This window comes from Watersipora subatra, chromosome 1 (assembly GCF_963576615.1).
Source record: "Watersipora subatra chromosome 1, tzWatSuba1.1, whole genome shotgun sequence".
In the NCBI taxonomy this organism is placed as follows: Eukaryota; Metazoa; Bryozoa; class Gymnolaemata; order Cheilostomatida; family Watersiporidae; genus Watersipora; species Watersipora subatra.
This window is the reverse complement of record NC_088708.1, coordinates 39140271-39157967: the sequence shown is the minus strand read 5'-3', so window position 1 is coordinate 39157967 and position 17697 is coordinate 39140271. Positions and strand designations below refer to the sequence as shown.

Below are 17697 nucleotides of genomic sequence, written 5' to 3'. Positions count from 1 at the left end.
ACAATGCAGCAAGAACAAGTTCTGAATGCAACTGAGCATGCGGTTATGGAAAGCTGACTTGCCTCAGAGACTCTCATGTAGGTTCCACGATTGTTTTGTCCAATATCAAAGTAGAACATCTTATTTTCCACTCTCATGGATTTGCTTTCTGGGAGTTCTACAGTGGTTTCTGCTAAGTAGAGTTGGAACTTGGAGTAGACATTTACACTTGGAATGTTTGTAAAAGGCCAGCAAATAGACGTCTTCATCAAGTTTACAATTTATAGATATGAATGATTAGATCCAGAGTTGTATAGCTTCAGAGTCCCGCATCAAAAACCGGAAACAAAAACGCTTGTTTCCAAACAAACCCGATCGACATACTGATCTATAATGGAATATTCTTACCTCGCTCTCAGCATCTCACTTTTTTGCATTTACTTTACTTTTTACAAAAAATTATTTGTAGTTTCTTGTAGGGAATTTTATTTTCTTTCAAATAGTTTATGATACAATCAGTTTTTAAGCGACTGCCAATGGGAGTAGTTTTTGTTGATTGATGGTACCGCCTCTCCATTATAACTTATATAAAAATAGTAGGCGTGGCCTGTTTGTTTGGAATCGAGCGAACTCCTATATACACTTCTGTTGGTCGCGGGACTCTGTGAAACTATACGGCTCTGATTAGATCTAATACAATACAAAGATATTGTAAAACCGAACTTCATATCTATATTTAACATTGTTGAATAAAGGCTCATTGCACTCACTGATATGTTTGTTACAGTTGGCAGCCAAAACTAGCTTTGTATGTGCAATACAAGTGGAGTTATGAGCATCGATCCAATGTAAGCCATGTTAAGATAGCCTCAATGATGTCATTAAATAATATGCTATAAATCTGCAAACTTATAAGTTATATAATGATAATCTATCAAAGGATACAAATATATATTCATGAACAAGTGACATAAACTAACCATACTTATATTACACACAAAAACAAAAATTGATGCTTTTAAAAGAAAAATATTTCTATCGTTTGCTCGGATAGCTGCATTCTGATTGTTGCTTTCGATGGAACGAACATTTTTTTAATTGTCCAATAGCTTCCACATTATCTTCTGGCTTCAACACTTCTTCTGCGCTGCTGAACTAGTCGATATTAGCTTCTAAATAATTTTTTGGCCGAGCAAAACTTTCCCGTGTTGCATTTAGCACAAATGCAACGCGCAAGTTTGTTTGCGATACAAGTTTTGGTCAAAAACTTGCAAACCGCTTTATATATGTATTTCCTTCAAAGTATTTTTAGGACCGCGTTAAACAAGGAGCTCCTATTAGCCTGAGACAGATAGTAATTCTATGGCGTTGCTTTCAACTTTCTATCTACCATCATAAATTTAAACCGTTTTTATCGATGTACATGTACTTCGAAGTATCAAGACCGCATTAAACAAGGAACCACTATTAGCCTGAGACCGTTATTGATTATTTCTACGACGTTGCTTTCAAAGTTTTAACGAAAAAAACCAAAAGCTTTGGAGTTGGACAACGAGAGAATTAATTGTTATTGATATAAACGATTCATTATTAATATGATTTTGTGAACAATTTTCTATTGATCAGTTAATATTATGGGCTCGTGAAGATCAAATAATGTCATAGTGGTGGCAGCGTTCAATTGGAAGTCTATTTTTCAACCCTTCTTGGAGGGGGCGGTAAATTGAAGGTGGCATTCAAATAAAGATGGCGTTCTATTAGAGCTAATTTCAAATTAAACCTCAACATACCTACATCGGATATGAAATTTTTTTATATATATCTACAATGTTGTGACACATTCGAACTGCTCTATTAAGGTTTTCTTCATTGCAAAGTTTTGCTTATTCTATTTTTCGAGTGACAGGTCCCTAACATTGTAACATTTAGATCAACTGTGTAAGTGCAGCTAAACTTTACAAAGCTTACCAACTGAAACTAGGCTCAAATGATGCAAATGACATTCAGATGATGAAAACAGTAATACAACGGAAAAGAAATAACTTCATATCACATCAATTACATTGTTGAAGTGATTGTTGAGAACAAGTGTTAAAACAGGTGCTTTTGTTTCAAACTACAAAGGTTGTTTGAAACAAACATATGTTGATCAGCATAACGGATCTAGGTGAGACTACGCTGAAATCGTGGCCATTAAACGAAAAAGTGTGAATATATTGTTATATGTCATATATATTGAATATATGTTGTAAAATTAAAATCTTAAACACCGTGTAGCATTATAGGGAGTAGCACTACAGACAAGAAAATGTTATTTAAAAATACAATAATAGCAATGTAGCTAGATTTTTTGGAAACACTGAAAGCTCCTAACACATCCAGCTCCTACACGTTAACAAAATGAAATATATCTCCTGAAATGTTGCTCTTGCTAAATTGCTATATTTATCAGCTGGTCTATGGCATGGCATAAGATGGAACATAGTTAAATTAGCACTATGCAGTTTTATTTGAAGTGTTTACATTACATGTCAAAGTAATAACGGAGCAGCCATACCAAAACATAACTCAATAGGATAAATTGTAGAATTTGGCACATGTCCATTTTTATTTTATCATTTTTTAGATTTGATATTTATAAAAAAAATTTATATACAATTTCCCATTGCCACATTCATCGTTTGCACCAACACGGCTACCTTTTAGCAATTGAATTATAGACCTATTATCAATTGGACTTATATTTCAAGAATACTTTATATTTTTTACATGATTGCTCTTTAAAATTACACTGGTCCAATTGTTATGGATTTTGGCTGGCACCGAATGCCAATTCATGATTATACTTTTACCAATTCACTAATGTAGCAACTTTGTGTTGATGTGGGTTGTGTCATGGACAGCGGCTCTTTGGTACACTGAGATTAAAATATTGTGGTAAGTCATGAAACCGACAGCTAATGCTCCTTTAGGATGTCTGGCACAACTATTTTTATGTTTGTTAGTACAAAATTCTGAATAATAGGACTTTCACTAAATTTGAACAGAGGATGCACAACAATTTGACATTAGCGAGAAAAATCATGCCTTTTTGGGTGGGTGTAAGGAGTTAGTTTGGGCAAAAATCCTTAAAGCAAATATAAAACAAGGGTAGGCAACCCTCAATATGAGACATCTAAATAGATATACAGTCATACTTCGACTTACGAGCTCAATGCGTTCCTAGACTGAGCTCGTATGTCAATTTACTTGCATGTTGATACAATTTATTTATATATAAAACAATTAAATATATATTGATTGGCTTCCATACTCTAAAAAAATGCAAATAAAACATTCAAAAAAAGATATTGTAACAGAAAGAATATGTTGGTTATTGTCCTAACTTACCACATGCTTTCAAAAAGCAACAAACACAAAAGAATGCAAGGAAATGTGATTAATTAAAATGTAAAATTAAATACATACAATAGCAGCTAACGCTAGCATTTGCCAGGGAGGGAGATATAAGTTATCCTTCATTACAACAGTTGACTTTGATAAATTTGGATTTTATCAAAGTCTTAAACATAGAAGCAAACCTAAAAGCAAACTTTCATTTTTAACTTAACGTAATTAAAATTTCTTCGGCGATCAGAGTTTGAAGTTTCTCGCTGGTTAGCTAACTTTTTCATTGTTTCGCTTTCACAACTAGCCGGCCGTTTTAAGATAAACCTATCTAAGGACGTTTGCTTTTGTCACCCTTTCAACATGCTGCGATTAGGACGAACACGTGTGTCGTCACAAAGGTTTAATGCACGACCACTAGCCAACTTGTCCAAATGTCTATTTTACAGTTTTGATAGATAGCACCGGCCTTTTCACATAGCATCGTTTCAGTTGCGCTGTCACTGGCCAATTGTTTATCCAATGCCATCAGCAGTCGTGAAGATCGCTGCGCCGTTTAGAAACTATGGTTGGACCTTTTGCAAACTAAATGCCCTGAATATAATCCTTCTGTTTAATAATTGTGGATGTATTTCTGTCATATTGCTGAGCTAGCTTAATCATGCATACGAATTTCGCATATTTTTCAATAATTTCCCGTTTAATATTAATTGTTATCATTTGATTTTTCTTTGCATTATCTTTCATTTTACTGGCAAACTTTCAGTCTACGCACAGTACTTTTAATTCACATAATTCTGCACTGAAAATTGCGCATAAAAAACATGGTACAAAAGTATAACCTGAGCAGTTGAAAAATACAGAGATGCTGTTCTCATAAAACACCTCTGGCATACTTGGCAACTGACTCAAGTGCTTGTATCTCAAACATGGCTCGTACTTTAGTGCTAAAACTTGCTTGAAGACTGGCTCGTATCTCAAGTTTGTCATACGTTGGAGCACTAGTAAGTTGAAGTATTACTGTATGGATTAGACCCAAACAAACATTTGGAGGTGGAAGAAGTTGTGTTGAGGTGTTTGGATTCTAGTCTATTATAACGTATTAACAGTTAACCAAAGTGCAACCACTATTCAAACGCTGAAATATAAAAGCAAAAGAATGCAAGCTTAGTCTATCAGTATAGCTACGAAGTAGACACAGAGGTCAAAGATCAGAGTAGAAAAACATGACTAATTAACGCCAGTGCATGCCGACCATAGCAAGGCTGGCAAGACGATGAATAGGGTAACCAGTTATGAGGAGCAAGCTCCAATTGACCTACCATGATCATCAGTTCCATAGGTCTCCAGCAGAGCTCCAAGAGTATTCTTAAACTCGTCCATGCCCTGCGCTGGAATGGCTATCTGAGACCTTGGTCCACCACGGGGCTGCGTCTGTGACACCCGAAGAAACCTTCCCCGTTGATTTTCTTTTAAATCGAGGTAGTATCTTCGCGTGCCACCAACTATGTGTGAACTTTTTAACTTGCCATCTTCAGGCACATTGTCAGGATTGGGCTGTCCTAAAAGAAAATGGATATGACGATATAAGATGAAACAGACTACCATTATTATTCCTGTATGATAAACTTTATCATGTTTGTACCCCTTTTCTTTGACACTGCATCAAATTCAAACATTAACACAAATTATTGCTTCAAATTAAGATGAAATTTTAATGTAACAAAAAGCAGCAGATCTGACAGAAACATGAACCTAAATATGCTCTAAGATTGCATAGATAAGAGATATCTATGCAACTCCTATCAGAGTTATTATAATGTACTGTTAGTGACAGGAATTATTATAGCTAGTCATCATATCTGATCAGACAACGGAATAGGAGTTTAGGTTAAGTAGGCTATGTTGGCCTATCAGAAATAGAGAAATTAGTAACAGACCTAAACGTTGAAGATGAATCATACTGTTTAGCTGACCAGTTTCTAGTTTTATACTTACTGCAAAAAGCTTTAGCATGTTGAGCACCTGGAACTAGCCAATAAGTTTATAAATGGAAAATTACTGCAATTAGTTTAAAAACAAACAGTCATGCCTCGACATGCGTATGCCCCAGCATACGCAATTTTATCACAAGCTAAGCCAGCGTTGTTATTGCGCTTTTTTGAGATTATTTTTCTCGGCATTCTGCCTATTAAACATCCTGCAACAAGCTACAAACAATGTTAAATAGCTTATCTATCTCTCATAAAAGACTGAGATTATTTTGAAAGCTGAATTTAGATAATGAATTCTAAGACATCTATTTCTATAATTGTAGATCGGACTAAACATCCCCAAATTCCGTTCCTAAAAAGCTAGTATACGTCACATATAAATGGACGGAGCTTGTTGTGTCTTGTTGTGTTTGAGTACCAAATTGGAATCAGCGTGCCCGATTTACCTAAAGCAGACAAAGAGAGCTATTTGTGTCAGTTAAGGTTCAAGTTTAGTAAAAGATTAAAACTTAGCTGTAAGGGTCGGTTTGTTTTGCGAGCTAAACTCATATAAGTTAAAGTCAAGGTTAACGCTACGTAGCGTCATAAAAAGTCTAGTGCATAGAACATGTCGTTGGCCAATCTTCCTCATGCCACCATTAGCTACTACGTCTGTCTCGAATGTAAGAACTCCATACAGTACTGTACATAGTAATGTTACAATTTATTGCAGATCATAACCAATATATAAGCAATTTTTTTTCGCGAGTTTGTGAATGAAGGAACTTAATTACAATTAAAAATACGTTTTTTCATCGTAATATCCTGTTTTTAATTGGGTTTTTCATAGCAAGGGAACAGATCAATTTGTATTTAGTTACTTTATATAGAAAATATTGAATAGGCATACACGCCAATTGACGTGAGCTCAGTCCCAGAATGCATTAAGCTCGTATATCGAGGCATGACTGTAACATACGAGTATTGTAGGTATAAAAATGTTTCACTATCCCGTTTACAAGCGATTACACAAATTTAGGGAAATTTTTAATTAGCACTAATGCATGAAGATATGAAGTATATAAAAAGGTTTTTCATAATTCCTTTAAAGCCGTTATACTGCAGATCAAACATATATTATTCACCCTGGTTCGGAATTCACAAAACATTTCACTTCTATAGAGCAGTTACATCATACATGTCAGAATAAGGCTGACAGCTGCTCGGTTAGTCGTATCCCACCATTAGAATCTTCATAATATAAATTTGTTTATATAATTATCATGGCAATATCAGTTTTGAGCTACCGATTGATTTTGAAGAGCTAATAATCTACAGCAACTTCTTAGCAATGACATTCAAGAGAACTCTTGAGCTAGCGTTTTCTGAACCCGTAAATTTTGGCATTTGCAACCAAAATAGCTTCCCAGTGTTTTTGAATGGGCTCATACGTGTAGTTAACAATTGCTGCAATCTTTTTTAACCCTTTCAAGCCTGATCTTATTATAGATGCCAGCAGGTACCCTCATCCTAAACGGTATTAATAGCTTTCCATCGACTGTGAAAGATCTTAAAAGAGCCCAAATCCTTTTCAACTGAATATTATATTGAAGCTCCTAGATTGCAAAACTAAATTTAAAAAAATCAAATAGAGTAAAAATTTTTCACTCTTTCAAAGAAGTGATGGTTTAAAGGTAACTGAAAACACATAATGATAGCAGTACACTGAGTCCGATAGAGTGTGTATGTTTGTTATGAATAGAAAAACAAATGGTTCAAATGTAAGGCTCTTATTACTGAGAAGACGCTTTCTAGCTTTGTCTATTTTTAAACCTTCGTTACCAAGAATGTCAGACAGCCATTCGAAACCAATGTTATGTCAGCAGCCATTTTTCATTTCTCAGTCAGTTAAGTGTTCTCAGTATCCTGGTGATATCTGGTGAAATATTTTGCTTGAAGATTAGGAAGTGAGCCTTGCTAATCGTAGTAGCCGCGTGGTGCGCTGGGTACAAAAGAGCCCATTCTACCATCGAAACCAGTTGACTCGAGTTATTAAAAAGTTTATCAATATTTTCATCTATAATGCTAGATTGCATTCAACAAAATTGAAGACCTGAAAAATTGTGATCTAAACATTAACAAATCCATTTAAGAATAAACTTATGCCATTAGAGCACTAGTCCAATATATGCACAAAAAACAGATGCAAATTTATAACGTTTTACTAAAAGCCACTATCATAACTTTAAGTCATGAGTCTTGTTCTTAAAAAAAAAATTCACAAATCAAATGAACTAGTATTGCCATAATGAACATGTTATGTAGTAATGCTGTATGAACATCCTTGCTATTTTAGATATAGCCTAACCTCAGTTATTGACTAAAATACGTTCTAGGTTGTTCAAACAGTAAATTGTTTGAATTTCAAATAAACTTTTTTTCATTAAAAATAATATTAATCTGCGCAAATAAAACTTTGTTTTTAGACATTTATCATTATTTTACGACGTCCAAGAAAGACTAAGAGACCTGCTAATACGTATTAAACTGAATTTCTCCTATATTCTCTGTAAATAGGAAGATTAGACTGGAGAATATATTGTCATATCAGTGGTAGCTTCCTTTATAAGCTAGTCTCATTTTTTTTAGATGTTGCATAAAAGAAAATTGGTTGAAAAATCTTTTTTTATTCTTCTAAAAGATAAAATTAAGTAATACACTACAAAAAACACAAAATGCAGTCAGTATTTTGGAAATCACAATTAATACATTGCAATTGCATTGAAACCGGATTACATGATTTGCAATAAGTTTTAAATACATTCTGTTCTGGTTGATACAGCTAAGCACTTACCCGTTGAAACAGGCTTGACAAGAGGGTATTTGCTACGATTTTAGAAACACACATGGCCACAAAAAATAAATTTGGTGTCAGCCACTCTTTTGGTGAAAAACGTTTCTTGGTAATAATAATCACACGGAAAAATGACTAGAGGAAGCAAAAATCATGTTTGTGAGGATACACAGTAATTTACGATCTGCGCATGCAATGTGTGATGAATTAAGCCAGACTGAGACCTCTTTCAATTACTGGTTTCCATGCCTCGAATGGATTGGGAGTTTACCTCTGCCGACAAACTCGCACCCTACCGTTCCAACTACAGTGTACCCTCGAGATACGATTACCCTGATATACGATTTTTTCACTTTACGAAGTCAAACGTTGTGAGATCTTCACCTCGCTATACAAATTTTATTTCACCATACGATTGTGAGAAAATTTTCGCGTGAGTTAAAATTTGGCGGTCGGTGTGCTCATAACATACGTCGAAATAAAAAAAGACACCGAAACATAGTGTGCCGAAAACATTTTCAGAACGTTTAGAAGAGACACGATGATCGACTTCTCTCATGTCAGAATTCCGTGTGGAAAATTTCGTGTAAAATACTCAAGGCAGAGGAAATATTCATTTGTAGCGTTATAATATCTTTTACTATAAACTTTAAGACAGAATACGTATATAACTACGAGTATCTACATTTAATTCGTTAGCTATGGAATCTGAGACTGATACAAAACGAAGGAAAAATGATTTTTATGTCAACAAAGTTGGATGTCGTAAATAAGAAGAAGGCACCCGTATTATTAACATTGTCAAGGAATATGATTGCAACCAGCATTTGCAATTATTATTAAAACAAGAACTCTATTAAAGCAAGCACAAGAAGAAGCTTACGACTGAAGATTTGAAGGAGTTAGAATGCCATGCATGCGATCAGCATTAAAAAGGAGCAACCAATTAGTAAGGGCGAGGAGGTAGAAGATACAGAAAACCCCCACATTGGCAGAAATGTTTCAAGTGTTTAATTTACTGATGTGGAATGGTACATTAAAACAATACATGTATAATATATATTATTTATTTCTTGTGTGGCACGTATTTCATATTTTATTTGTTTCCTTTAGATTCTGTTTTATTTTCTTGTTTAACCATGTCTTTGCAGATGGGCTTGTTATCTCCTATGTGAATACAATTCATCATATGTATGTAACTCATATAACTAGCTACTCAAGATAGTTGATGCATTCACATTACTTTCTGAAACTTGTTAAAGCCTTGTCCTCTAGTGTATAAATACGTACAAACTTTGTACGTATGGTTACATTGATTCTTGTGCACGTTTCATACAAGAAAAACTACTGTAGCACCTTCTCTGGATCCTTCTACAAGCCTTAGCTAGCTAGCAGTTTTCTGCATTGCACCAGCATTTTTTCTTTTAAATCAGAAAAAAAATTGGACAGGACTAGACAACTTTCTTTCGCCTGCTAAAAATTCCATTTCATTACGTATTAAATTAACCTTCAAGTGTACAGCAACATAATTAATATTGATACGTTTTTACCTCTGCTTTATTCGCCACATATGCCAGCTAAAGTCACGTTACTCTAAAGGTATGTACGTCCTGTATAATAGTAAATAAAATTTCATTTTTCTTTTCGGTAGCCATTAAATGGTCAGGTGTGTGAGAGGCCGCTTTCGATAACTGCAACGCTCGGCCTTTCTTATTGACTTCTGGTTGAAAAAGGTTTCAACCAGACACGCTAAATTTTATAATGAAAGTGAAGACAGAAATTAATGAAGAATAAAATTTCGTGATAATAAGTTGAAATTCAGTAAACTAATTCAAAATACATACTAAATCATAAATTAACATACGATTTTGTTACTAATTTTCAATATGTACCGCATTTTTTATAAAATTTTGGACGATTTTTACCTTGCATTTTTCCATTGTAAAATTACAATGGTTTCTATATCCCGACATACGAATTTTTCGCCATACGATGCCAGCCTTGGAACGGATTAAAATCGTATCTCGAGGGTGCACTGTATTCGGAATTGCACATGTCGATCTTTCCAAGATTACTGATGTACTCCTCAAAAGAACGTGTTAAAGTAGGTTCGCTTTCAGGTCACGGCCACTTTTCAATTCACACTTCGTACACTCGTTGCACTAATTCAGCCAAGATGCTCGATCTGAATTTTCTGTTTTCCTTATTGCTGCCTTGTACGTTTATATTGCAAAACTACAACAAAATTTACTACTTGCTATACAGTCATTACTTCAGAGATCGCATGAATGACAGTCGCTTGTAGTAAAAAACTTTTTTTATGCTAGAAAAGGCAAGTCTGAGAAGAGGTCGGCAACAGTGTTGTGGGAATCTATGCAATTGGTTAGGTTCAGTTATTTAATGAATAAAGTAAATAAATAAAAAGGTGATTATCTCATATGAGTAACCCATCGTTTACAACAATAGTTAGAAGAGGCCTGTGTGGGTGCGATGAATTGCGCTAAATTTTTTCACCTCCACTGGAAAGAGCTTAGGCAAGTATCATCGATTCAAATCCATCTGCAGTGAGCGTTTCTGTGACGTTGAATACTAGGTTCACAATTTAAAGAAACGAAATGGCTTCGAACCCTTTCAGTGTTATCGTTTCTATAATTCAGAGTGGAAGAAACTCCGAATCCTCTCAAAACGTGGAAACCTAGTAATTATGACGGTCACTAAGAATTATCTGCTATTTACTGCATTTTGCAATTGCATTGGCATCACATAAGTCACACATAATTTGAAGTGTTGGCTAAACCCATTACCAAGGCCCCCAACAAGCTTATCTATCTATATATATCAGATATTAGAAGTACCCGATCTATCCTAAGATTGTTATTGCAGTAGTGCACCTACCGAGCGTCTCATAGAACTCAGTAAAATCGATTAGATGATCTCGGAATTCGGCTGCATTTGACATAGAGAGCAGCAATCGACTCTTTCTGCCGCCAGCACCAACCTACAACGATTTGCCAGAAGAATCCTTTCAAGTTGGCGATGCAAAATCAAGAGGATGATAAAATTGTCAGTAAAAGGGTTAGTTTTACCAACTCCTGGTAAACTATCTTCCTTGCAAGCAATTTTATCAACTGTTACAAGCATGCCCTACTCTGCTAATTAGAGTCCTAGCAATTCATACCTCAGCAACCTTCATAAAGCGCCCTCGTCTATTCTGTTTTACATCAAGGTAGAATCGCTTAGACTGAATTTGCAGCATTTTGCTATCCAATTCCTGCTCCCCTGAACAAATACATACATCAAGTGATATAAACACTAAAGACAATTTGAATGCAATAAAGCTTTAGTCTCTAAAGTTTATGGTAAAATAAAGATCAGCTTTTATGGCCCTCAATAAGCAACTACCAGAAATATTGAATAATTTACAGATTATTGACCTGACACAGGTTTTAATGATTGCAACATAAAAACTGAAGAGAAAATATAGCAAAAGAAATGCGCTGTCAGTAACATGAAAATGTTAAACGATTGTTGCAATATATTTGTTCGACTGGGTTGTCCGGGGGATAGGGCAATGTACAGAGCACAACTCAATAGTAAGGTAAAGCTCAGCAAGCTTTAAGCGAAAATTTCTTATCATGTTAGTGACGATACACACAAGCTTAGCATCAACATACTCTGCCACCTTTGATCAAAAAATTTATGTCAAATGAGCACACCCTCAATACTTATTCAGATACTATATACAGCCTCTGAAGAAACATGATATAGTTGATGGGTAAATGATACATGTACAGCTACTTAACGGTTTATAGCTAGACTAAGGCAAAAGGCTAGACACAGACAACCTATTACCATCGGAAGCTGCTTGTCTGCCTGTCCAGTACGAAAGATTGAAGACCCTTTCACCGTTTGTCTTTCAACACTTCTGCTACCTGACGATGGTTTATACACCACATACTTGCATGCAATCAAGTTTTTTCAAACTCAGCAATTTTAGGGATTAAATATTAGGGTATTTGCCCGTATTTCATGTTTCTCATATTTCTTGTTGCTGATGGTCCCACATTAGTGATAGCAATGTTCATAAACATGTACAGGACAACATAATCACAGGCTTTCCATAACACGAATACTTGTTATCCTTTATAGCATCCTTCAACGCATGAAATTTGACCCTTTAAAAACCGCTTTTTTTATATGGATCCTGGTAAGAATCCTTCGACAAATGAAAATATGTAACTTCAAAGATATAAATTATCATGAGCAACATTCGGTCTGTTATTCAACACCATGAGTTGTGTGCTCATTAGTGTCACCGTTTAACGGTTTACTAGAGCAAAATTATTTCAAATAAATTTGAAACTAGAACTGATAAGTACTGAACCGTTACAAATAGATAACATGAAAAAAGTAAACAACCGGAACAGCTCAACAACAACCAAATAAAACACGCTCGGCCAATCGCTAGTTTAGCGAGAGAAATCATATATGGGATCTAGCTATCAACAATCCTCTACAGAAACCTGCACTTATTTCTCAAACTAATTACTCTCTCAAAAGCTGCCTTGATTTGAAACATGGAAACCCAGCAATTAAAATATAAAAGCACATACTAGCACTATGCTTGAGTGCTACTGACCACAGGTTTCTCACTGGCAGTTACATAGTAACAAATGTGGTAACACATTTATATCAAGCACGATTAACAACAATCACTCAAAAATTAGTTATTGCGCCATATTTAACTTTTTAAAATTTACATTTACTATGTTATTAGAAGGGATGAGATTAATTGATTCTGTCAATGTATTATGTACATTATATATATACACGCATCCAAAACTGCAAAACAATGCATGAGGTTTAAAAAAAATACTACCCTTGAGTGTGTATTTTTCGCAAAACTGTACAATGAAACTTGGCACTCTCTAGTCTTTGTTTTCAATAAAAAGCGATAATATTCTTATTAATGATAAAAAACATCACGACTGTGAAATGGAAAGGTTTGTAGTAAAATAAAGCTAGTATTGATTTTTGCAGAGGTATGGTGGCACAACCTCATCTAAACGCATATTTTCCTGTCTCAACTTTTTATTGTTGCAGATTCTCCAAAATCTACTTGTCAGTTTAACTAGGAGTGGGTATCCTAGCATGAAATCCCTCACAAGGATCCGGCATGTCACTAAGCTATCAAACTAGTTGTGTGTTAACTGATCCTATTAAGCGTAAACGTGCAGTTTTTAACTAATTATCGAGTAGATAAAAAGAATTAGCTCCCACAAGCTGCCAAATAGTTTTTAATACATGGCTATCTCCAATTAATAATCAAAATCTTACCAAAATGAATTTTAAACATTGAAGATAATTTCTTATTTTATGCCCAAAACTGAACTTACGTTTGCATTCGTGTGTCTACCTCCTGTGAGATGATAAATAAAATCAAGTGAAACTATGCATTTCTACTGCTGTCTGGGAAATAGTTTATACTTGTGTTGGGCCGGTATCTAATTTAGTGCCGGATCGGATATCCTTGTACTTTTTTATCGGTTTTCCCGGTATCGGTATCCTCGGTAATTACCATCTTCGGTATCCTTTGCCAACTAAGAAAGTTTGGTATTGTCGGTACTTATTGTTCGGTATGTGGTTATCAGTGTGTGTCTTTACATGGCTTAAAGTTGAATGGTTTAAACTTTGAACCATAACTGTCTCGAACAACTTTTATCGTTGTGCAAAAAAACATTCTTTAGTCAGCAGTATATTGTTACGGCAAAGAGACTCCTTGTTTTAGCAAGCCAAAAAAGAAGATGGAAACATAAGTTTCATGATAGATGCTTTTTATTGTTTATTCTATCAAAAAATACAGTTATTGGTACAAACGTTATGTATAATAGAGAACAAATAAATAATGGCAAGGGGTTATTTTTGTTAAATATACTGAAACAGTTTACAGAAATCTTACTATCACATATTGTAATCAGGTAATGTAATCACATAATTATACGCAGTCCAATTAGAGTCCAGTCCCGTTAAAATCTTTATACATCCTCCCATTTGTGGAGAATTCTCCAACCTTCGAGGCTGGTGGTATAATCAATGTAACGTAATATGATAGTAGATACAGTAAGCATGGAAATTTTCGTTGAATTTGTTCGCCAATGCGTGCTGAGATTAGCATGTTCATCAACAAAGCGTATCCGGATATCTGTATAACCATTTACCAATAGGCTTTTACGGATAAATACCGATCATATCAAACCGGCCGCCGATAACTAGCTGTCTCCGAAAATGATTGGTTTCCTCGGATACCGAGAATCCCTTGGTATCGGTAAGAACGGATAACCCAATACCGGCCCAACACTAGTTTTTACACACATATGCAAAGATAGTGCACAAGTTTATGCCTACCATTTGCGTTAAGATATATCAAGGAATTTTTTCTGCTTGACACAGAGAACAGGTCACCATAAATAAAAAAGCGATTTAACATACAAAAAAAGTAAACAGAAATTTTAAAAAAGTGAATAAAAAAATCAAACTATTAGTTTACAAACCTCTTAAGACTAAACTAATTTGAGGAAACAAACATTGCTACATGTAAATTAGCGTGTTTCTCAAAGGCTTTAGAGTTATTGTCACAACTTCCGAACAATATCTTTTATACAAACAGCCTTACAACTTTTAAGCTCAGGCTAACCTAATGTACGTACAGTCAAACATGGATAACTCGAACTTCACGGGACCGAGCGAAAGTGTTCGAATTATCAGAGCATTCAAGTTATCAGAGCACTGTCAGAAGTCCATGTATTTACTTATTTATTAGTAGATACATGTACGTATACAAACATACCTGCCAACTCTCACGCATTGGGCGTGAGACTCACGCAATCACCCCAAAGAAAAAATGAAAATGCGTAAGAAATGCGTAGGATTTTTGCCCCAATTTCCACAATTTTATATATACTATCATTGATACATCAATTGCCCCAAAACCAAATCTCACGCATTGCCCTACTCTTGGGTTGGCAGGTCTGTATACAAACTATAATATAAATCAAAACATGCATAACTCAAACTTCACGGGACTGAGCCAAAGTGTTCGAGTTATCAGAACGTTCAAGTTATCAGAGCACTGTCACAAGTCCATGTATTTATTTATTTATTAGTAGATACATGTACATATACAAACTATAATATAAATCAAAAGCATAAATGGCTTGTTTCAAATTAAATGCTTCGAATGTAAAGTTTAACACTTTTTTTATCAAAAAGTATAGAGATTTCTCTATCCCTTGAGATTGGTTTGTTGTTTGAGGTAATGCTATTGCCAGGATATTTTTTTACATTAAAATTGGCAAAACTTGATCGTTGTTGAAATGCTCAGAAGAAAAGACATCCTTTTCTTTTGAGCATTTTAACCAAGATCAATTTTGCTGATTTTTATTGAAGTTTATGTGAAGGTTACCTCACTTTTCCTTGTTTCCGAAGGGCCATCGCTAAGCGGATGTTTGGTAAAAATCAAATTTCACCAAACCTTTAGAAAAGTCGTTGACAAAAATATTTTGCCGATTGTGATAATAATGACGCGTATGGATTACAAAAAGTTGAGGTTTACCTCTATGGCTTGGAATAAAGTGATGTTCTAAAACGATAACAACTGTTTTGGTAACCGTTGGGCAAAAAACTGTTCGAGTTAACAAAGTTGAGGTCGAGTTATCTAAAGCAATTTATCATTACGTGGGAACGGACCAAAGAAGCCGTTCGAGTTAAACATGTGTTCGAGCTATCCGAGGGTGAGTTATCCATGTTTGACTGTATATATATATATACAAATATATAGATAGCCCTATATAAGTCTCAATGTTTGTCTGTTGCCTGTCATTCGTCTGTCCGATTATAGTGAAAGTTTGAAAAACGAAAAATCACTTTCGTACTGGATTTGAAAATGCGACATTCGCATCTTAAGTCTACCAACAAGCGTGTGTAACCACAAGCTACGCCGCTCTTAGTACACCCATTGGTCATACCATATATATTTTTTGTGATTGCCCACGCTAATTTTTTAATTAGTACACGGCGCGCTCAGGTTAGGACGCCCTGTTATAATATATTTTTCACCTTACTATATGGAAAAAAACGTTTTTTCATTCTCACCAAAATTTATCTCAAAATTAAAATTTGGCAGTCGATGTACTGATTACGACTAAGTAACGAGAAGGCCGATATGCTAATCGCCAAAATAACAAGAATGTTAATATGCTATTCACCAAAAACCCTACCAAAGCGCCTGAAAATGATATATGATACTCGCTATCGCAGTTCAGCGTTATTTGTTACAATAAAAATGAATTTGAAACCAGATAAGTGATAAAATATTAGCCTAAGACGAAGTTGAAGTTTAGCAAAATACATGTATACTAAAACATAGCTTCAAGTCGGAGTTTAGTGAGCTAAATTCATCTAAGTTAAATTTTCTATTCATAGGAGTTGTTTATGCTATACGTATGTGTCCAAGGTAAGAGCTCCACACGTTACGTAGTAGGTAAGAACTCCACACATTACGTACTAAGCGTAGTAGACTGTAATGTTAGATTTTCTTGCAGATCATAACCACTAAACACACTAAAGTAACTGTAGGTAAATATAGTTACATGTACTAAGGTAAACATTGTTCTGTTACTAATTTTTAATGTGTTCAGTAAGCATATAAAACTGATATGCGTATAAAATAAAACTTAAATGCTTATAAAACTTATAAAAAAACATAAAATTTTGATGATTTTTACCAGGGGGTGTTTGCATTAGATAATTATCATGGGTTTCTATACCAATCTATACGACATTTTCCCTTTACGATGCCAACACTGAATCAAATTAAAATTATATCATTGTACACTAAATAATTTTTCATCGCAATCGTAGCAAAACAGACTTTATTTAACCATTACTTGCTAGTTATCTCAAATTTACATTTAAACACCATTAAAGTTATTTTATTTTTACTGTTAATTTATTTGAACTGCACAAAACACTTTTCTCAGGATATGAAGTTTGAAAGGTAAATGTTGTTATATATTAAATAAAAATATATTTTCTGAGCAAAGACTTTTTTACCCAGGAATTTATCTAGTGATCTATTAATCACTTTCAAGTGATTAATAGATCACTTGAAAGTAAAAAATAAATAATTGAGTTAATTTTATACTTATTTTATTTATTTATACAGTGCAGCTAGAAATGTACATTTTGCATTACACGTTTTTATAAAATTTGAATTAAGTTGATGAAAACCCAAAGAAAAAATTGAAGAACAATAGTCTTAGCCGACTTTTCAACTACGGTAAACGCAACAACTGGTAAATATGGACAGTAACAAAGGAAATATGGTAAGTAATAAAGGAATCCCCGAAGTATTGTGGCAGTACTGCGATGATACCACAATATTTTGATGATTGTGGAACTACCGAAGTACATGTATTAATTTTTCGCGAAGAAACCTCTTTGTTT

At 34.5% G+C, this 17697-nt stretch overlaps 1 protein-coding gene across 2 annotated transcripts in view; it reads right to left on the bottom strand.

The window, feature by feature from the left end:
- The window catches only part of LOC137398463 (transcriptional regulator protein Pur-beta-like), a 28962-nt gene that overhangs the window by 937 nt on the left and 10328 nt on the right, over window positions 1–17697 (bottom strand). Inside the window, exons 3-6 of one of the 2 annotated variants that reach the window (XM_068084581.1) lie at window positions 11372–11472; window positions 11089–11191; window positions 4689–4928; window positions 63–172 (exon numbers count right to left, since the gene is read on the bottom strand). In XM_068084581.1, the coding sequence (XP_067940682.1) occupies window positions 63–172; window positions 4689–4928; window positions 11089–11191; window positions 11372–11472 (554 nt within the window). The remainder of the gene's footprint in view (window positions 1–62; window positions 173–4688; window positions 4929–11088; window positions 11192–11371; window positions 11473–17697) is intronic. The other variant, XM_068084587.1, reaches the window with a different exon arrangement.